Source organism: Pseudorasbora parva, chromosome 2 (assembly GCF_024679245.1).
Source record: "Pseudorasbora parva isolate DD20220531a chromosome 2, ASM2467924v1, whole genome shotgun sequence".
NCBI lineage: Eukaryota > Metazoa > Chordata > Actinopteri > Cypriniformes > Gobionidae > Pseudorasbora > Pseudorasbora parva.
The window spans coordinates 25,918,972-25,941,792 of record NC_090173.1 but is presented as its reverse complement, the minus strand read 5'-3'; the positions used below and the strand labels follow the sequence as shown (position 1 = coordinate 25,941,792).

The 22,821-nt window shown below is 38.5% G+C and overlaps 1 protein-coding gene across 3 annotated transcripts; it reads left to right on the top strand.

Moving 5' to 3' along the window:
* Positions 1-629: 629 nt before the first annotated feature.
* On the top strand, positions 630-22,178 carry cramp1 (cramped chromatin regulator homolog 1). Of its 3 annotated transcripts, none has more exons than XM_067413444.1 (20): positions 630-781; positions 2,713-3,083; positions 4,299-4,498; positions 4,858-5,011; positions 7,882-7,965; positions 8,060-8,108; positions 8,253-8,338; positions 8,663-8,786; positions 9,508-9,589; positions 9,765-10,598; positions 11,577-11,742; positions 12,212-12,372; positions 14,256-14,324; positions 14,453-14,534; positions 14,863-14,973; positions 15,077-15,246; positions 15,335-15,521; positions 15,608-15,760; positions 17,086-17,222; positions 20,976-22,178. In XM_067413444.1, the coding sequence occupies exons 2-20, from the start codon at positions 2,714-2,716 to the stop codon at positions 21,096-21,098; spliced, it is 3,342 nt and encodes a 1,113-aa protein (XP_067269545.1). In that variant the 5' UTR covers positions 630-781; position 2,713; the 3' UTR covers positions 21,099-22,178. The 3 variants fall into 3 exon arrangements, with proteins under 3 accessions (XP_067269545.1, XP_067269534.1, XP_067269554.1); XM_067413433.1 differs by lacking the exon at positions 630-781 and adding an exon at positions 1,963-2,331; XM_067413453.1 differs by lacking the exon at positions 630-781 and adding an exon at positions 2,378-2,625.
* Positions 22,179-22,821: the final 643 nt, after the last annotated feature.

Sequence of the window (22,821 nt, the reverse complement as noted above, 5' to 3'; positions counted from 1 at the left end):
GATGTTTCTACTCCAGACTCAGTCCACTGCTTCCGCAGGTCCCCCAAGGTCTGGAATCGGTCCTTCTCCACAATCTTCATCAGGGTCCTGTCACCTCTTCTCGTTGTGCAGCGTTTTTTGCCACACTTTTTCCTTCCCACAGACTTCCCACTGAGGTGCCTTGATACAGCACACTAACATTAGTGTGATTACACGTTTTGTGTTTTTTATATTTTGTTTATTTTTGAAGAAAATGTATTTTTGTTTATTTTTGTGTTTTATTAAGTTGAGTTGAGTTAGGCTATATTGTTATGAGAATTTAAAACTAAATATATACAATAGCATAACAATAAAATAACGAATATTAAAATATATGTAAACTATATAACGTTGTTTTAACGTTGTAAATTACATTTTACCAACAATACTAATTGACCCCCTCGTGTTTTCTCTGTCTCTATCGGTCTTTGTTCATTTTGGGTGGGACCGTTATTTTAAAACATTTGCGAGATGAATGAAATGACGGTAGTTGAGCGTAAGTTATGATTGGCTGCTTTGAAAAAACGCCCCCTCTGTTTTTCATGATTGATTGGATAACTCGTGCGTCAATCATTTTACGAACCCGGCGATGCGCATCACATTGACCAATCAGAGGATTTGTTTTTGAGTCGTGGTAGGCGTGCCTGACAGCAGAGGAAAACAGGAAGGGATGCACTTCTCAGTGGTTCTCCTGTTACCCCTCTGTTTGGTCTTTCTGGATACCGTGGAGTTTCTCAGGGCCAACAAAACATCTCCTAAACAGGTATAGAACTTGTAAAGTCCATTTTTGACAATACATAATTATTGATTACATGTCTGAGCTGATTGTTCGACTTCACCGCAGACGAAACGGTAACTGTTTAGCTAGCAAGTTAGCGAAGCAACTTTGACAATGAATGTACTGCTGGCACTGCTAGTTAGGTATCAGTTGTTGCAATTCGTTTATGGTGTAATCACACTAACAGCCTCTCCGAGTTGCATTATTTTGAGCCCCTCAAAATATATATTTGAAAGCCATTCACCTGGATTTATAGTCAAATAGTATTCACATTTGTGCAAGTGATACTTAATAAAGTTGACAATGTATTTCAGATTGTTTATTTGTAGGCTACCTGTCACTGTTTGTGTTCAGTCACAAGGGGTTCTTTCTAGGCAAACTAAATTTGATATGTGGTTGTATTAGCTATAATATAGTTTTTAACTGAATGCTCAGCAGATAGGGTAACGTTATATCAAAGCAGTTTCTTTAATTTAACTGCTCCCTTCAAACTGGACTGGACACTAGGGCATTGACAGCTGCAGCTGTTGGTAGCAGTGGTTGAGCAGCTGTGGTCGGCATTGCCTAGACGTATCTTATTTCATAAAGATATTATGACAATTTAATTAATGGGATAAATCAAGCTAAAAGTTGTTTTGCAACCACGACATAGAGTTCTCAGTCTTGGCTGCAATAATGTTTCATATATAATAGGAAGCAACGGACCTCTAACATCTAAAAATGCACGTTTGTAGAAAACGTCTTTTGACATTTGTCCTTTCTGACAGTCTGTTAATGTTTTAGGCTCTCATAAAATAAAGGCACATCCTAATCAAGGAAAACATTGTCAAAGACAAGTGAAAACTTGTTATTTTTAAAAACCATTAAAGATGAAAGATTCAAGTAGTCGCTGTTATATCTGCGATTGCGAATGTTTAATTTATTTCTGTGTATGCAAAGCACCATACCACACCCCCTCTCGTGAACGTGATCTATATGTGCTCTATCAAGTCTGTCCTGCTTGTTGTTGAGGTGATGAAATCAACGAGCGCTGTAGATATTTTATCTTGGGATAAATTAGGACTGTGTGTGTAAATGAGCTAAATTAAAATGTTAATAATAAATCAGCTTCTGCTCTGTTTGTTATGATGACGTATATAATGTAAGCAAAGTCCAGTGAGAGAATAGTGGCTGTGTGCGCGTGCATTGGTTAGAATTGACCGAAATGCCTCAAAAGCAGATCTGTTGGAGCAGCCACATTCAAAGTTACGTCGTCGTGTGGTGTTTTATCATAAACATATGCTAAATGACAGGTGTTTGTTGTTGTGATAAAACTAGTGAGTTTATGAGTCAGAGTTGCTGTGGCTACGAGAGCTCCCAGTTGCGCTGCGCGGAGTTGAACCCCAGTAGGAGCAGCAGCCAGGAGAGGACGACTTTGCCTGACCTCGTTTGCGCTTTGAATATGTACAAATTCGTCAAGTTTTGTTCTCGAAAATCTTCGAACTCATGGTGAAGAGAAAGAAGACGCCGTCTGCTTCCGAAGACCTCGAGAATGGGTAAGAGTGCTGGAGAAACAAGCACTTTAGATAGAGGTCGAATGCGCGAAAGATTTGCGTTGTCGTCTGTCGTTTCTGCAGGGCGCTAAAGTGTAGGCGCTCGCGCTTGAATTTCAAGACAAATAAAGGGCAGCTTGCAACTCGAGTCATGCGAAACTACACAAAAGGGAGGCTTGGATGAAAGCAGAATCTGTGTTTTTGGTCACATTCGTGAATAAGGGAATGGATATTTTTCGATGCGATTTGTCGGGACGGTGAGAGGGGATTTGAAACAAACAGCGGCGGCCATGTTGAGTTGAGCAGAATGTCGTCTTTCCAAGTTGATCGTTGTTTTGAGTCGCGGAAAATGTTTACGAATATGCTTCCTTTGTGTTTGCGCAGGATGACAGTGGGCCAAGGGGGCGGTTCGGGAGTCGAGGGGCCGATCAAACCGGACCGAAAGCCCGAAGGAGGCGAGGATGGAGAGAGCGCAGATCAGGCGAGCGAGGAGACGAGTACAAAGAGAGTCGGAGAGGAAACACTTAATCCATCAAGCGCGGCCAGCCCCGGTTTGGCTCCGACTCTTTCCACCCAAACATCAAGCCCACCCGGAGTCCAGGTGAACCCGACAGCCCTTTCCCCGGTTCTGGCCGCCCCGAACAACCAGGACCAGCATCATTTTCTTCGCTCCAGCGTGCGACCTCCGAGCAAGCGGATACGGAAAGATGCCGCGTCCCCGGCGCTGAACGGTCACGGCGGTGCGAAAGCGAAAGGTGAGTGGCCATCTCGACGTGTGTCCGATGCTCACCTGTCAGTGCATTCGTTCTCTGTACTTTTATCTAACTTTTGATCGTGTTTTCAGGCGATTGTACAGTGCTTTGTGAGTTTGTGTGCTGCTTATGATTTGACGTAACGCAGGGAAGCTTTCACGCTTTCTGGAGTGAAAGTGACTGAACAAACTGCTCACACTGGAGCCTCTTTAAGCTCAGCACTGGGATGTTGTGGTAGCTTGTAACCATGTTAAATGACTTTATAAGCATCAGCGCTCTATTTTAAATGAGCAGGGTCCATTGTTATTTGTTTTTCTGTCATTCAGCTGTCAATAAGCAGGTGACAAATCACTGTCAGGAGTTTAATTCTGATGCAACAACGCAACTGGTTTGTCATAGATTTGTTTGTGAAATTTGTCAATTTACACACTACAAACAGTACCCATGCCCATGTTGTATAACAGTAATTCTCCTTACCTTATCACACTTAGCTTAAGAGCCCAGCAGGATGAGAAGCTCTGCAACTGTGCATCTGATCAGGAGATGGTCACCCTGTCTGTACATTGAATCAGGATCCCAAGTCAACTGGTTGAATGATCTGTGCAATCTAAATTTACACAGGGCTTATAAAGAAATCAATGTTTATTTTAAATGGAGACAATAGCCTTGCATGCTGTAACGTATTCTGGGGTGCTCTCACTGCATGCTCTTGTGCGTGTATGTCTAAGTGGGGAGAGTTATTGCCCATCTCCAGTTCCCCACGTGTTGTTTTTGGATCAGTGCACTGAGCAGCAGCTCTGGACGCCCTCCGAGGGAGTCAGAAGTCCATACATACTTTCTGACATGAACATACACTCTTGCTTACATGAACCAACATTAATAAAATGGATTTATATAAGATAATTTTTAGATAATTTGTTTTGCTTTTAAAGAGTGGAAATGTTTCCTTGGTTTTGTAAATCTGATATGTTAAGCCAAAAATAAATTGAACAGCCCAAAATATTATAAATAAATTGTAATCGGTTGCACAGCCATCAAAATGAAGCTTTCTCATTTTAGCACTCTTTATTGATATATTTTGTGTATAAGTGACAGTTTGTTTAGTGTTGGGTTATATACACACTAGTATTCTGTGAACTTGGAGTTGTTGCAATGTTTTTCTCTGTATGTGTTAGAACTGACATACTAACCTTCTTTCTTTTACATTCTCTTTCTCAGGTGCAGAAGCAGGTCCCTCCGTGTGTTTGCCAGCTGCTGCGAGTTCAGCTGGCTCCGGGGCAGGTGGAGCATCCAGATCGGCCCCAAAGGGCCAGGGCCCAGCAGAGAAGGAGGAAGGGGGGAGTCAGAAACGAGTGCGCAGACAGTGGGAGTCTTGGAGCACTGAGGACAAGAACAGTTTCTTTGAAGGACTTTATGAGGTGACTATTTGTCAGCTTTAATGATAATACAAATCTTGGCAGCCCTCTGGACGTTTAGTAAACTGTAGGTTTTTTTAATGGTGTTCAGAAAAAAGGGGAAAAAACTCAGTTAGTTCATCATGAGAGATGGGACAAAAGTTTACAGTATTTTCAGAATTCCTGATTCAGTTCAATTATTGTTCAAAGTTTCCATCCTTCCTTGACTTGCAGACAGATATTTAATTGTCCTAATAATTTATTTATTTATTTGCTTGTAATCTCTAAAGGTACCTTACATTGATTTATTTCTTGCTACATTTCTTGCATACAGACCTACAGCTATGAATAACTATTTGCCATTATCTCCCGTTCTCTCATAGCATGGGAAGGATTTTGAAGCTATTCAGAACAATATTGCTCTTAAATATAAGAAGAAGGGTAAACCGGCAAGTATGGTGAAGAACAAGGAGCAGGTGCGCCATTTCTACTACAGGACCTGGCACAAGATCTCCAAACACATTGATTTCACTAATGGTGAGATTGACAGACACACAGTTTATGCTTTTTTATCACATTTACAGACCATAGTGGAGTCCCTTTGTTTGATAGCAGCTTCTCAGTAGATGGTTAGTTGTCCACTTTAGTTCCTAAATACAATATACACTACTATTCAAAAGCTTGGGATCCTCAAGTTTCTTTTAAAGAAATTATTAATGCTTGCTTTAAGCGAGGATGCATTAAATTGATCAAAAGTAGCGATAAAGACAGTTATAATGTTACAAAATAAATCTTCCATATATAATTTTAGAAACTGAAATACATTTTAAAATACACATTGAAATTGATAACCATAATTAAATAAATACAGCCTTTTGTGAACAGAAGACACGTCTTTCATAAACATTAACAGCTTTTACAAAAAACCCAAACATGTGTAGTATTACATACATGTTGAACTTTTTGTGTGAGATTTAAATCTGGGGGCATATTAAGAAAACATCTTCACTTTAGAATCCTATCTTATCTGTTTGGTAACCATGGCAATTTCAGTTAGGACCGCATTTAGGACAAAGGCTATTACAGAATGACATTTCTTAAATGCATAATCTTATCTTAACTATGGATAGCAAATGGGTATTACAGAAGGATCCTAACTTGACAAAAAGTCCAAAAAGCTGTCTTAACTCTAGGGCAACCCCACTGGTGTAAAAACGTTTTAAAATCCATCTGTAAAAATCACAGTACAAAAATCCTTTACGAGAGAGTGTTATATTTAATAGCCGCAACGTTTTGATGGTGGAGATACTTTTGGAGGACCCAGAGGATGTGCTGCCCTTTGATGATAAAATGCTTTTAAATAATTACATATTCCCATTAAACATGATTTTGCAGTTAGTTGGTGAATTGAGACCAACATTACAGAGCCCAATGAGCCTTCACAGAGCATTACCAGCTTCACTGGTATAAGGTTGTTTTGATGCTGGACATTCGATATTTGCAAATTTAAGAACCGTTTCTAAAGTTACATACATATTTGGTGTAATTACACATTAGGGGTGTCAAAATTGCTCAAAAATTACGTTTGAATATTCCCTAAAAAAACACGAATATTCAAACTATTCGAACATCTGGTTAGGCATTATGTCAATAGCAGGACAAATAATACAAAGAGACATAACTACTTGTATAGGTAGTCTATTTAAGTTTAAATATGTTTGACAACGTATTACTTACACAAAAACAAGTAAATCAACTAATGGCCAAGGCCGCAGACTTCACTCTTTCTCTCTCCCTTTCTCGTCCTCACCCTCTCTGCACATAACGGTTTATATGAACAAATTTTGAGTGCTGATCAAGAGTCTTGTGCAAGCAATTTAAGGTCGCAACTCTTGTCCCAAATATATAGCAGGCTTCATTCAGTGATTGAAACAAATATTATTAATATTAATTGAAGTTTTACAGCATATTGAACGCTCCGAGCGAGCTGTGCTGTGTTAAACATGGAGCTTTTCCTTTACATGAAACAGTAAATAATCAAACCAGTGGACGCAGTGTATTTATACTTTATTCATGCAATATCTGTTCAGTCAGAGCAGAAACCTACACTTTAGTAATGTGTTTGTTTAACGTTAAATAAAATGAGGCATGGTATGCTAACTGTATCTTGCATAGCTTGCATATAACCTTATCTTGCGGCTCAACAATTTTATTTCCTACCAAACAAAATACTTCCAGACATGGCTTTAGATTTTGGAGGGTTAAAATTGAGTTGTGCTCTGCTGCCATCTTCCATGGAAGACACATCAACTTTCAGTAGTGACTCCTGTGACCTGTCCCTGACCTGTCCCCGCCCATCGCAAAGGAGACAGCCACGCCGCTACTACCGCAGGCGTTTTTTTTCCCACGGTTTAATATATATTAAACCGCACGCAGTTTAATATATATTCGAATTTAGAATATTCGTTGACAGCCCTTTTACACATTTTTAACTTTAATAGGATTGTGTTGAATATCTAAATATAAATCATTGCATCAAGCAACAAATGTTCCTTTTTTTCAAAACTCAACAGTAACTTAACCTTTTTTCAGATTATCTGTTGATTACCATGCAGACTTCTTTTTCATCTTCAGTCCAACTGACCCTTCATTTTCTTTGCATGAATTCCAGGATGGTGAACCTGCAAATGTTTATTCAAGTTAGCTGTATTTTTGGCCATTTTAATAACACATGGCTCACATTATGTTTGGTTTCCCTTCGGGGTAACACGTAATTCCATCAGTCAACTTGCCACAACAAAGATGTACCTGGCATCCAATTTAAATGAATTCTGTCATCTTCATCTTTAATTTAATCTTCTTGGCTGCCACACCACCTGGTTTTTGTCAGTCAAGGCATTATCAGATAATGAGTGTGTGTCCACAGTATCTACATTCGCTTACATGTTAATGACTATATATTGTGTCATTATTGTGATTATTGTGAAACAAGTGTGCAATGTGCAAGTTTAGCAAATAGTGCATTATAAACAGGACTAAACTCTAGTTTTGTTTTCCACTATATCCAATACAATTGTTTTTTTTGTTTTTTTAAATAAACATACTTGTATTCAGAAAGGATTCATTAAACGGATCACAAGTGACAGTTAAAACATTTATGGTGTTACAAAAGAGTTCTGTAAAATTTAAATAAATGCTAAATAAATTAAAAATAAATAAATAAATATATATATATATATATATATATATATATATATATATATATATATATATATATATATATATATATATATATATATATATATATATATTATATGCTTTTGTTAACTGTATTTTTGATCAGACTTGCTCAATATCTTGTTTTTCTTTCTCTTATCCTATTGCTTCTTTTTGTCCATCTTTTTCAGTGTATTCGCGTGTCCTGAAAAAGTCTTCCCAGGAGCTCTACGGCCTCATCTGTTATGCTGAACTCCGGAAGAAGGTCGGAGGCTGTAAGTTTATCAGTCAATTGGGGGACATTTCAAGTGGTTGCACAAGGGGACATATTGAATGTAACATTCATTGGTATCTTCTTGTTTCTTCTAGTGATGGATGACAAAAATGTGGCCAAACTAAATGAGCTCATCCAACAGGGGTAAGTGTATGAGGGGGAAACAAAATTCAGTAATACACAGTAATGATGATTTAGGTCATGTCTAATTGGAACATCTGCTGTACATTTTTATAGGTTGTGATCATACTGGGGTACATCTATAGTTTTGTGTGTGTATTGTTTCAGGGCCACCACAGTGCGTTCCAAAGGCAGAAACCTGAGGATAAAAGCTCCCATGTGCCGTGCGCTGAAGAAACTCTGCGATCCAGATGGTGTGTGTGAGAGAGAAACAGAAACACTCTTAAAAGGTTGATTTAGTTAGCGAGTTAAACAAATTGAATAGGGGGTAACAAAAGAAAGCTGAAAAAATGGAGCGCTATGGGTATTTTGGTGGACTGGGGCGATGGATGAATGTGCCGTGGCTGTTCTCCAGGGTGTAGGAGGAGTGTGTTTTTTTTTTTTTTTCATGGTTTCCATGGTTTCAGGCTGTGGGACTGATTGGAAATGGGTGGTAATGCAGATTTAGGCCACCATCAGAATCATGCATAAGGTATTGTAGGCTTCATTCTTTTTCTTCCATTCATTCTTTGTTTCAGGTGTGAGTGATGAGGAGGATCAGAAGCCTGTGCGTTTACCCTTGAAGGTGGCCGTCGAACTTCAACCCCGGAGCAACCACTCCTGGGCTCGGGTTCAGAGTCTAGCCCATAATCCTCGTCTCAGGTGAGCTTTACTAATGCAGACTCATGATCGCTCTCACATACTTCACTGATCCACCTGTTTAAATCTTACCTTTCATTACTTATTGCAAAAGGTTTATTATTTTGAAATCTTAAAGACAACATGAAATGTTTTTACTTCTGTAATCTAATTTTTTTTAAATTTATAATACATTTTGCACATTCATATTTCCTTTTTTTAGCTTCCATGTTATCATAATTTTTGTGTATGTGTGTTTTAGTTTTTATTTTAGTGGTATTTATTCTAAAGTTCTAGTAGTATTAGCATTTTCAAGTGAAATCTTATAACATGTTATATCAATGTTATTTCATGTTAAATTAATTGGAGTCATGAAAATGTATTTTAAATTTCATATTGACTTAATTGTCAGCAACAAAAAAAAATGTTGCTGATCTTATTTTTAGCTATTCATCCATGCATGTTTTAATAAAAATATAATTTTTCCTGCTAGTGAAACTGCTGGACTTCTCCAATCTTTTTGTTCACTGCAAGCTTGCATTTAAGTTGCTTCCATTCAGCAAAACCATTCAGCCATCAATCGTAATACATATAACCAAGGACCACTTTTTCCCCCCAATGATACATTACACTGTGACGTCTGCCACTATACGAAAGAAAATATCTTTCGATACTTTATTTCATTGAGTCATTAAAGTTACAGCAAATTTTGTAATGTTTGCCAATGCCTCTGTTGTATTTGTAGGATGGTCGTCGAGTTGCACCGGAAAGTCTCCACTCTGATTGAATTCTTGAAGCAAAAGTGGGCTGTCCAGGATCAAAGAATTGTATCCTTGCATTCAGATCTCGGCCAGATCTCGGTTTAATTTCCTTCCTTTTTCCTTCCTCCTCTGTTTTATGAGATACATTTGCAATTAGATTTGTTTAGGAAATTGAGGTTTACAAGCTACAGACAGTACCCATGTTGTATAACAGTAATTCTCCCTAACTTAACACACGTAGCTTAAGAGCCTAGCGGAACGAGAAGCTCTAGACAGCCTGGCCCAGTCTACAGAGTCAGAGGACCTGTTCCTATTTCCGGCAGAGAACAGCACAGTTACTACTTTGCCAGGTGTGGCTCGTGTTGTGCACTCCAAGGCTTCCTGCACTGTACACTGGCAGGAGAGTGGCCGTGGCCGGACCGGTATTAGGGACTTGCCTGCAGCTCACATTCTGGGGATTCAGCCTGCTAGAGGAAAATCAGGAAAATCTGGTCTGGTGGTAGGAGATCTGAAAAGATGTGATGGACATCCTGTTGAAGCCTCAGATAGTGGCTCTTTAGCTCCAGGATTGGAGACCAGTGTAAACCCCACCCTGAACACTACCTCTCCGGTCAGTCCAACCATCAATTCATCTCAACTCATTGTACAGGAGGGAAATACAGCAGGGACTGTGGAGCAAGAGGCAGTGATTCAGACACAGACTGATACTAGTGGGCGGGACAAAGAGACTGTTACTCAGGGAGACCCGACACTTATAGAGTGCCGCATTGAGGAGCCTGGAACGGCAGGTGGAGTTGCATCAGAAAAAGCACCGCCACAGTCGGAACCTCAAGGGCGTGACGAGGAAGTGGGCGGGACTGAACAATCTCCTCAACAAATCCAACACGAAGGTTGGAGCTCACAGGGCTCTGAGAATGTGACACTGGCAGAACTCTACCTCATGCTGGGCAAGCCTGGGAAACTACAGCTGGAGTATGAATGGCAACCTAAGCCACACCCTTCAGCACTACCCAGCACTCAAAGTGTGCTTCGGTGTCTCCTGAGACTTGTGTCATCGGAGGTCAATCCCAAACCAGTGAGTCTCTTTTTTCTATCTTAAACTTTAGACTTGATTGACCTTATTACCTCTACATTTACAGCCACTTCACACCTCAAACTTGAGTTTCATGTCAGCATAATTACGTCGTCGCTGCAGCTGTGCAAGAGTATTCGCACTGGAAGCGTTTGTACAGCGTCACTAACAGAAGAGAATCCACAGCTAGTGAGCCTTACTTTACAAAGACAACTAGCCTATACATTTGTTTTATAAGTTGGTCACTTATAAACTTGTTTGTACAACATTCACATGTAAATGGTAACACAACCAAGAAAACCGCTCTGATCTGGTTACACCTCTCTCTCTCTCTCTCTCTCTCTCTCTCTCTCTCTCTCTCTCTCTCTCTCTCTCTCTCTCTCTCTCTCTCTCTCTCTCTCTCTCCCTCTCTCTCTCTCTAATATATATTTAAAATATATATATATTTTTTGGCTAGTTACTTAAACTTTTTATAATACACCATACTTTCACCCAAACTAAATAAAAAAATATAATGGGTAAATCATCTATAAATATGTTTGATTCTTCATTTTCTTTTCTAAAATACTTCAGTTCTTGTTAAAACACACTACACATGCTTATTCTGTGCATTTAGTGCACTTTTTGTTGGTCACGCGTGACTCAGGTGTGAATCCACTCACTTTTGCACAACGTAAAAAAACCAATATATATATTTGCTGCTCATGCTGCGGTGTGAAACAGCTGTTACATAAGCACACTATAAAAGCCAGAAAAAAGCTTTTGTTAGAAATTGTACATGAATACTGTGCATATAAATATAATGTAATTCCAGTTAGAACCAATTCTAACCAATTCAATTTCCTCAGTTGTTTTTACGTGATTCTGTTTATGTATGTATTTGTAAATTAATTTTTAAACTTTTATTTATTTAAAAACTGCAATTAGTTTTAGGTTAATTTACAAAAATAGTTTTAATTTAATTTAATTTATTTTTTCTAGACTCCAGAGGTGTGTTCAGTGGGCACTTCACCATTGAAATCAGGTCAAGAGGAATCATCTGTGACTCCTCCAGGCAGAACTCCAGCTGGAGCGTCCCGCAGTCCTAGCTGGGGAAGACAGCAACATGCGGCACGCTCAAAGATTCCTCATAATGCAGTCATCACAGGTACACATAGACAACATTTTCTTTAAATTAAAGTGTCATTACTTACCTGGAATTGTAGAAATAATTACATATTTTCCAAAGTATGCTTCCATTTGCCTTTGTTTGGCAGATTGTTTTGCTCCAAGCTTATAGCACTCGTTGAGGAGTTTTAAAGAAACCAGTCTACTTTTTTTTGGTTTACTTAGTTGCATATTTAACTGGAATAGAAAAAGTAATTTAATATTAAAACGCTTCACTTTTAAAGTGAGTATTAAAAAACATCCTCCCAAAACTGAGCAAAGTTGTTCACACATTTATAGAACAGTAACAGGTAACAGCTGAAAAGGCCTGAAGTTTCATACCATATCTTTGAATAATTTTTTTGATTTATCATATTGAGTGAATATTGTGACAAATGGTGGGGTATTGCAGTACTACTGCTCTGTATTCATTTGACTAGGTGGAATTTAAATAGATGTGTTCTCTGCAGGTGGGAGGAACCTGCCGCGTTCTCTGCTGGCCTCTGGAGGTGATAGCGAAGGGTTTGCTGTCCCGACAACCCTGCCTCCTAACAGCTCTCGCCAGTTGCGGATGTTCTCTCCTAATAAAGAGGCGGAGCTAGCCTTTCGCCAGCAGCTAGACTCCATCAGTGTGAGTAGTAGGGGTGTCCCCAACTAAGGATTTACACATTTGAATCAGAATTGTTGAATCTTTCTATAGTAGACTGATAGTCGAATCATCTAGAGCCCCTTTCACACTGCACGTCGGACCCGCAATATTCCCGGAACATTGCCGGGTCGCCTTCTGTGTGAAAGCAACCACGTCCCGGAATTGATTACTGAATTGAGCCCGGGTCGGGGACCTAGTAACATTGCGGTATTCGACCCGGGACGAGCGCTGTGTGAACAAAAGCCGAAACTAATGCCGCAACGTGTACGTAGTTATCGTGCGACTCCTAGAGCTTGTTTTTTCAATAATACAACCCTGCAGTGCCAGAAGACCTAGTCGGTGTTTTAAACGCAGAGAGTGTTCGTATACAAAAGAAACTAAAATTAAACTAGCAGAAATTTGCGCAAACTGGACACAAGTCGAGACCACAGAGCTCCTTACTATCCGCGCTGAAGCTGAGATCGCTCGCCATTATACGTCACATCAGGATGTCACGTGTCAACTCGTTCCAGGACCGTTACGGGTTGTGTGTGAAAGCGCACATATTACGGTATTTCGCTGGCAGTGAGAATGGGCCAAATCTAGCGGCCCGGGAACAAATGCCGGGTCGCATTATCCGTGTATTTGCCGGAATCGCAGTGTGAAAGGGGCTTATGTGTGTGTGAATGGGTTGGGAGCATAGACCGTAAAACGTTTTCTCAGAACATTTTAAAGCCGTGATCGAAATACAGAACATCACACAAATATATAAAAGAACATTTTGATAAATTAACCTTTAAAAAAAAATCTGCCTAGAGAGGACAAGAACACTTTGAGTGAGTACATGCACATTCTTAAGCCAATTATGCCTAAAGGGGGTCGCGCACCGGACGCAAAGCTCAGCGTCGCGTCTCAGGTATCTCACACCAGACGCACACATTATATACGCGCAAGCTCAATTTTGAATCGACTTCTGATAGAAGAGCTGCACATGATGGGTGTATCTTTAGTATGTACATTGATGATTTGAGGGAAATATATTATAAATTTAATTTAAAACCTTGAAATGGAGCTCTGTGGCGCAGCAGGATTTTAACCAACTTTCCGAATCGACGCAGACAGGCGCCGAATGCATTTCGGCGCAAACACAAAGCTCAGCGCCCTTAAAGGGGTCGCACACCGGATGCGAAGCTCAGCGCTATGCCACGTCTTTAAAATATTGAGCAACCTCATTATTTTATAACACCCACAAAGATTCAACTGTGAGATCGGTGGTCGAATCCGGCTCCGCATATCGATGCATCGAATCTATGACTATTGGGGGTCACCCCTAGTGAGTAGCGTTTCTAGAAAACTATAGGACAAACTTTTTTATATATAAATGTAACTAGTGCTGTCAATCAATTGAAAAAAATAACTAGATTAATCACACAATGATTAATCGTATTTTTTTACAAAGTTTTTAATATATTTTATTATGTAGTAATTTCTTGGTTAATCTCCAAATTAATGTAGAAACAACATACAGTATATTTTAAATATTTGTTTAATGGCATTATTTTAGTATCACTGATACTAATTCAGCTACTCATGTCTCAATTTTTTTATTTTTTTATTTCAACCATGAATTATAGGCATTCAACATTTATTTAACATTTATTAGGCTTCAATTAATATTAGGAAATATTACAATTTAAAGTCACATTTTTCAATTTAAATATATTTTTGATAGAAATTTATTGTCAAAGCTGAATTTTCAGCATCATTACTCTGATCTTCAGTGTCACATGATCCTTCAGAAATCACTCTAATATGATGATTTCAGCAGCATTTTTGTCTGTTTCCATCAACAGCCTTTTTCATCTAATTATAATTTTTGTCTTCAGTCAGATATATTTTCAAAGCAGCGGAAAATAGGGAGGGGCCGTCCTCTAAGGAAACCTCTTGTGGTTCAGGTGAGTGTGGATGGAAGGAAAAACAAATAGGAATTTCCTTTCTTTATATTCTTCACATTGAAACGGTTCTTCTACTGTTTGTGTTACTTAGACATAATAATAGATTTTGTATAAATATTTTTTCACAGAGAACGCTGCTGCCACGAACCACCGGAGACACTTCGCCTCATGTGTGCTCCTTCTCCATTCTCTCCAATTCATCTGCTACAGGTAATAAACCCACTCAAATGCGTAACACTCTTGCACACCTTTAAATGCACCTTTATTCTCACATAAATATTTGGACTCTTATGCCGCACTTTAAATGTCATTACATAACAAAATGTCACACCAAGTGACATTTAAAAATAAAAAAATGATACAAAAACTCTCTTCAAGCAAAACTTTTAATGATAAAAGTGACTTGAAGTTAAGCAGTCAAATGTATGTATTTTTGAATGCTGCTGAAGTGTCCAAATACTTTCAGGATCACGTTATCTGTCTATCTGATCTTAATCCCAATATTTCTCTTTAAATCTTTTGTGTATCTTTTTGTCAGGCACTGGTTCTTTTCGTCCAATACAAACTCGTCTCGCCCCATCCAACCGGCAACTTTCCTCAAAACCTTTGTCCAGTACAGCTAGTCCTGCCCCTGCTACTCAGCTGTCCAGTAAGAATCAAATAAGAAACTAAATGATAAAAGATGCATTTATGCACTGAACATTTGAATCCCAAAGCTACACACTCTTGAATTTCTCTTGAATTTGTTTCAGGTGCAATTGACCTGGCTGCAAAATCTGCAGGTATTATCCCTGGCAGCCCCTGTCGGGAAGTAGAGGCCCCTAGTATAGATAAGGCCATTGCGGAGTCTGAAGAGGCCATGGACTCAGTACCTATCGCACCTGAGTTAGAGCCTGATCTACTTGATCAGGAGCCTTCTGAGGTAAGAAATAATCCTCTCCCTAGATGCTCTTTCACTTTTGGATGCACAGTTGGTAATATCTTGGTCTGTTTGTTCTCTTTGTCTGCAGGAATCCCTGCAGAATGGTGTCTCTCCACCATCTCCAGGGGGTGGGGACTCCCTCTTGGCTCCTCCTAGTGTGGCCTCCTTATTGGATATCTCTCTACCGGGCCCCCCAGAGGAGTCTCTTCCATCTGGAGAGCCACAAACTCAAATCAGTGACTCTATTATTGAGCTCGCAATCAACTCGCACTATGGTACGACCTGTGGGATTGAACCTTGGTATCTGAGGAAGGTCTATCTCGCTAATCGCTCACTATTGGTCTTCCTGTCTCTTTTCCAGGTGACGGATCATTGCTCTCACCTCCTAAGCTGAATGGGAGTGATAGATCTAAGCTCCTTCCCACTTCATGTGACAGCTGGATGCCGTCCCCCACACACGACCCTCATTGGTACCCCAGTGACTCTACTGATTCAAGTCTTGGCTGCCTGCTCTGTAAGTATCAAACACGGCTCATCTCAATATCATGTTATCAATGGCTGTTTATTTTTTTAGATAATTTAGACAGTAACACAGTAGGAAACATAGTTAGTTTTCTCCCTCTATTTAATTCTAATAAAAAAAAAAATATTTTTTATTAAAAAAATTTAAAAAATTATAAAATTATTTTCTGCATGCACACATGAAATTGTCAACATTGAGAATAAGAACTGTTTCTTGAGCAGTAATTTATTTTAAATTGTAATAATATATTTTCAAAAGTCTAAAACCTAAACCTAAAAATTAAAATTCTGTCATTACTCACCCTCATGTCGTTCCAAAACCGTAAGACTTTTGTTCATCTTTGAAACACAAATGAAGATCTTTTTGATTAAATCTGAGACTTTTCTGTCCCTCCGCCGACATCTATTCAACTACCGATTTGATACTTCAGAAAGTTCACGAAGAGATTGTAAAACAAATCGATTTGAATTGAGTAGTTTAGCTTTTATTTACATATAAATGTTGATCAGTGAACATAAACAGAAGCTGAACTGACGCTTGACACACAAGAAACTTGTTTCTTGCAGATGCTCAAATGTGCTACATAATATATGAGAATGAACCTCATTGGTTCTTGCTAAAGCTTAAATGAGCTGTGTAACACACAAGAATGAACCCTTGGTTCATGTGGAAGCTCAAACAGGCTGTGTAACATGAGAATGAACCTCTTTGGTTTTTGCACATCAAGCTAAATTAAATTGAGCTTCCGTTTATTAGTGTGGGTTGATGAATGTTCATATTTGAATAAAAAACTAAATAAAATTAGTTCATCATATAAAGCGCACGTGTTCAGAAAATTATTCAGAAAATTTGGACTAATCCGCTCAATTAATGTGGATTAGTTTTACAATCTCTTTATGCATTTTTTTTAATCGTCAAAATGGTAGTTGCGTAACTTTCAGTGGAGGGACAGAAAGCTCTCAGATTTCATCAAAAAGAACCTTATTTATGTTCCAAAGATGAACAAAAGTCTTACAGGTTTGAAACGACATACATGTGTATAGACATATGAGCACAGAATTCTATTTCTGTCCAGTGTCAAGAACGGATTAAAAAATGTATTAATCATTTATTATTGACATTGAATTAATCTGTGCCAACCCTAGTTTAATTGTATTATTTTCTAAGGTATCTATTTAGTATTGATACTAAAATTACCAAAGGCTGATATCATATTGAAGCCAAAATGTTCCAGGTCACCTATTGGTGTTCTTACTGCAAACCTTCATCAGTCTTAGCTCTATTGACAAGCGCATCCTTGACTTCCTGATTTGCAGCAAGTCTGGCATCTCCTGATAAGACTAGAAGGACAGCCCTGCCCCCTTCGAGTAGCACAGCCTTACTTGGACCCAGTTTACTGGACAGCAACTCCCATGATTGTTTTCAGTCCCGCGGCCTGCCGGATGTAGCCGAGGTGAGTGGAAACGCAGAAAGTCCCTAACTGCTGTCTGGTAGCTTAATGTTATTTGATTTTGCACATTATCACCAGGTGTTCCTGTTAAGGGTTTTTTTTCCCTCACATACTGGCTTACATTAGACATAAACAGGATATGAGGGTGTTTGAAATTATTTTGTATGCAAATTAAGGTTGCTCGATTTAGTGTTAATTTCGTCAGACGAGACGAGAAGAAATATGCTCATCAACAACCTTTTTTCCATGACTAAGACGAGACTGCACCAATGTCCAAAAACGCTGACTAACACTAAATTAACATGCATCATTGTTGACGAAAAAAGACGAGGCTAAAATGTTTTGCATAAAATAAAATCTAAGATAAATCTCTCCTCATTTTTCGTCTATAATCGTCTCTACTTTTCATCACGAGAATGCTGTGTATTCTAGCCACAGTGGCGGGTGGGTTGTAAAACATTTTTATTGATTACCAATAGGGGTGCTCCGATTGATCGGCAACCGGTCTCAATCGGTCGATAATCGCTTTGGGATGATTGATCAGCGTTGTATAAAAAGGTCTCATAAACCAATCTCATGCTGATGACACGCGCCTGTCATGAGAGTGAGGGAAGGACATGGCATGCAGCGGCAACGTCTCATTCTTTTTCCGGCGTGGGTAAAATAATTATAATGCTGAAGGTGAGGTACAATTCATACTTGTGTATTAAATAACTTACGAAGTCATTTGAAAACTTTCTGTGAAGACGTTAGTTCACAAACAGCGCGAATGAACCTTCACATCACTGCATTGGCCCCACTTTATATTAGGTGGCCTTAAGTACTATGTACTTACATCAAAAAATAAGTACAATGTACTTACTTTGTTTAAATTGTATTGCAAAACACCTTTGCTGATATTGAGGTGGGATACGGGTAGAGTTAGGGACAGGTGTGGTGGTGTGGGTCAGTTTAAGGGTAGGGTTAGGTGTAAGGGAAGTGCCAACTGTGTAATTACAAATGTAACTACAGAAATGAATTACAGATGTAATTACATGCAGGTATTTTTTAAAATGTAAGTACAATGTAAAAACATGTATGTACACAATAAGCGCATTGTATCAAATGATTAATTAAAATGTTAGTACATAATAGTTAAGGCCACCTAATATAAAGTGGGTCCACTGCATTTGCACTGAAATCGAGATGCTTAGTTGACACAGGATTTGCCACTTGCACAATCAAGGCAGTGTCGCATCTTCACTAAAGTTTATCATTTGCCCTTATTTTTAATTCTAGCAGCCAAACTGCTCAGCCCTCGTGCGCTCTCCAAGAAGAGACCGTAACACACACACACACACACACACAAGCCATCTCACAAAAAGCTTGCGAGTACAAATTGCGCTGATATGGTCAAATACACACAAATGTATGTACTGAATTACCGTATAGAAGAGAATGCACGTAAACCCCGTCGTGACTCGTGAGTGAATGTTAACATTTGTGTAACTGCATGTAACCGCATGCAGTAATTTGTGTAACTGCGTGTATTCGCTCTTAAAGTGACAGCAATGAACTGCTGCTGTTTTGAGTTTCTCTTTGTTTTGTGTTGTTTGATTAACCTTAATGACACTCACTGCTCTTGAATGACTTACTTTTGCAGCCTTAAGTGTAAGGATTAATCTAATTTAATTTATTCAGAGAAGACCAATATTAATTTGATTCCTTATTAAATTTCTTTTGTATTTCTTACCTCAATAATGTTAGACCTACCTGAAAAATTGAGGGAAGATTTCCCCTAAGAGGGAATTCCCCCATTTCCAGAAACACAGTTCTGGTCCTGAATGAATGTCTGTAAAATTCCCTATAAATAATTTTACATTATAAAAAGAAGGCTTCAAATAGATCGGTATCGGTGATGGGATCGGCAGATACTGCTTCCTGTGATCGACGCTCGGAAAAATAAGTTTTAGTCGCATAACATCGGTTAATGGAAACGGCATCATTTTGGAATTGTTTATCAACCTTTAGAAAATATAAAGTTTTGTGCAAATCTGTTGGCTGATGAAAACGCGGCTACTGTCAAACATACCTGTCGTCAGAAAATGCAAACAATTTGTTCGTTAGAGGAACAACTAAACTTAAATTAGAGGTAATAAAAGACCACGAGCCATCCAGGTCTCATATCAAGTGCACTGCCATACAGCTAGTTTTGGGCAGTAGCGCGATACAAGTTGCGACGCTTTAGATTTTCCAGTAGCTAACTACTTTATCCAGGGAATTTCATTTTGTATTCATTTAATCTTAATTTGAATCCATATTTCATCAACCAATTGCCTGTATTTAATAAATAAAAAGCAAATAGACTATTGTAGGCAATAATCGTGACGAGAGCGAACACCTTCATTGCACATGAAGTGGAGCGTGTTTCATAAATAATCTGAAACATAGTGTATAGGCTACTTCTCACAGACATGAGAAATATTTGTATAGAAAGCTTGAAATGTCCTCTTTTAAACAATAACAATACTATTTGAATCGAAAAGAAAGCAAAGAGCAGTGTTTACGTGAGCAGTTCATGATCAGCGGTTATGTCCACAATGCTGCGCTCCATCACTGCATGTGCTGTGAGTTTAACCTGCATTAGACTAATCCTGACTCCTGACCATTTCGTTTAAGTTGTATGCATTTTGTTCTGGCAATGACGTTACATTTGTAGCCATTTTGCACTTTGACAGGCAGTTTGAGATAAAGGCTATATTTGTGTGTAATGATTCTGATTCTGCCATTGAAATTACTGGGAAAAACGTTTCCCAATCTATCCGAATTCACCCCATACTGTGCTAATGCACTTTCTTTATCAATTTGAATTCCAGAAAAAGTGGCTGGTAAAAAATATAAGTGATTGGTAAAATTGGGCATCCATCAGCCACTGTGGCAACAAAAAAAGTTAATTTCCCACCCTGATTGTAATATGTTCGTAAGTTGGACTGTCGTGCTCGTGTTCTATCGAGTTGTTCATGAGAACGGTTTGTGTTTTTGTGATGGAAGGGGTGACTTTTTCATTGTATATTCGACCTGGATTAGTAACACACAGATTCTGCCATAGTCGTTGCCTGGGTTACGTATGTGTGGGGCGGAGTTATCAATAGTGGGCCGAGACCCTTTTTGGGGGTAGGGGCGTGTTTGTTTTGGTGATTTTAAAATATCAACAACGGTTACCAGAAAGCACTTACCCCACCTTTAAGTACATTTGTTATGATGCGGTCACCTTTAAGAGCTAATGCACAGATCCAATATACTATTACTCACACGTTTTATTTCTCAACTGTCCACATTTATTTGAGACATATCCCACTGTTTACATGAACACTCTTCAAAAAAGGCATTTTTTACATTTTTGTGTGTACGCATTTAGCCACATATCCAAACCCCATTTGCTTCTCAGTCTCAGAGCACACACAAATAAAGCTGCCTGGGAAACACTGTCTCTTTTGTGGCTTAATGTGCTTTGAATAACATGGTTTAATATCAAACACTTCCCGTCGATTGAAAATCATTTACTAATAATTGCACAGCCATAATACAAATCAAATGTAGCATCCATCCTCAGCTTTGAAAGTGTTTTAAATTAATTGTTATCTGTATTTATTTATTAAATTGCTGCCTCTGCAATTGGACAATCACACTAAGCCATATCACGATTACAGTTTTATTTAGATTATTTCCAAAAAGCATTTTGCTTACGTGTGCTGATAGGCTGTTTTCTTGCTACAGATGGATACTCAGCTAGCCTGTATGATGAGCGAGAGCAGCGTCGACTACATCGCCCGCTTCAATGACCTCGCACAGGAGCTCTCAGTCACAGAACCGACCCTCCCACCTCCTCCAGGCGACTGATGGAATGGGCGGAGCCTGTCACTGCCACGCCCCTTTCATATTGGATAGACGAATGTTAACCAGGGAGTGGTTCAGCTATAGGAAGTGCAATAGACTGGCAGTGTTCACAACAGCCTTTTGGGCTCGTGTGTGTGTGTGTGTGTGTGTGTGTGTGTGTGTGTGTGTGTGTGTGTGTGTGTCAGAGAGAGAGAGAGAGAGAGAGAGAGTGTGTGTATTGATTATTCTGTGGCTACTGTCTTATGAGCCACACCCAGGACACTTAAAAAAAAAAAAAAAAACTAAACTCCAGTTTACAGTGCAACCTCATGTACAGAGAAATTAAGACCTGCCATATCTGAACAAATATAGTCTTCTCATCTGTATATCTGTCTCTAATGTCTTTGTTTCACGTTTGTGTGCGTACATGTGCATGCATTTGTAATTGGAGCCATGGACTGTGTGTTTGTCTTTATTTCTTTCTATTGTACTCAACACATTTGTGCGAAACCCTCTAAAGCCATAGGAGTGCGTCTGCACACATCCTCCGTCTATGAGACCTCAGATTGTGGTTTATTTTCATAATTTGAATGTTTTTAGTTGGTGAATGCCACACTACTAAAAGGGCTTCTTCCTATGAGATTATTACAAGGACTGAATATCTAACGCACGCACACTAAACAAACCTACTGATAACACAAATGCAGCGTAATGCATCTAAAGTAAGATTGAACGTATTTCCTTCCATTTATTATGCTATTTTCCCCCCACAACACTAGGATTTATATTTCCTGTTGAAAGAATACAAATCCAATAAGTGATAGATTCTGAAACTGAGTTTTGTGTGCGTGAGTGTGTGTGAGAGAATATATGAGTGTTTGCACAGATGTAAATAGACAATAACACAACAGTATTTACTGTTTTTGTAACATATTGTAAATTATTGTCATTTGGATTATTTATTGATAACTCACTGAGACAGTGTTTTTGGTGTTGTTGTTGTTTAACATGCAGGCATTTAAGAGCTACTCCTTTGTTTTAAAGAGTTCTGTGTTGTTAAAAGGGGGTTTTAAACCCGTTGTGTATAAATAGAGCTACAACAAACCCATGTGCGTCTGTCAGTGTTATTTGAGATACTATTATAGTTTTTATTTTTTATATTAATTTTGGTTTTAACATTTTTATAAGTTTTGTTTATACAGTTAGTATTAACATCGTTTTTAATTATTTCATCAAGTTGAATGAAAATATATATAAATGTTTACATTTTAAGTAAACTATAATAACCCTGGGACCTGTACCATGACCAGTTTCACTGGCTAGCCAGGTAAGTTTCAGTTGAGATTGCGCCAATCCTGAGTTTTATCCATAACCGTGGCTTGGCTTTTAGCTGTGTTCATCAAGCAGGTTATGTTCGGGATAAGAGATCGCAAACTGAATTTCAACCAATCGGCTGTGAGCAAAGTGACTGTGAAGTCACTCTTTTTTCTTTTACTGTCTATGGTCACTCCCCAGTTTCTCTTTCTCCAAATTAAAGGTCACTTTGTATTATGCATATTTTTGTCTTAAGATAACAATTGTATATGATTTATATTATATAACGATATATTACATTTTAAAATATATCCAAATAGTTATTATATATATATATATATATATATATATATATATATATATATATATATATATATATATATATATATATATATATATATATATATATATATATAACAACTATTTGGATATA

Coding starts and splice junctions, on each gene's coding strand:
- cramp1 (XM_067413433.1), top strand. CDS start 2,282: ATGGTGAAGAGAAAGAAGACGCCGTCTGCTTCCGAAGACCTCGAGAAT. Junction 8,339..8,662: donor GAAACTCTGCGATCCAGATG/GTGTGTGTGAGA, acceptor TCTTTGTTTCAG/GTGTGAGTGATGAGGAGGAT. Junction 9,590..9,764: donor CTGTCCAGGATCAAAGAATT/GTATCCTTGCAT, acceptor TAACACACGTAG/CTTAAGAGCCTAGCGGAACG.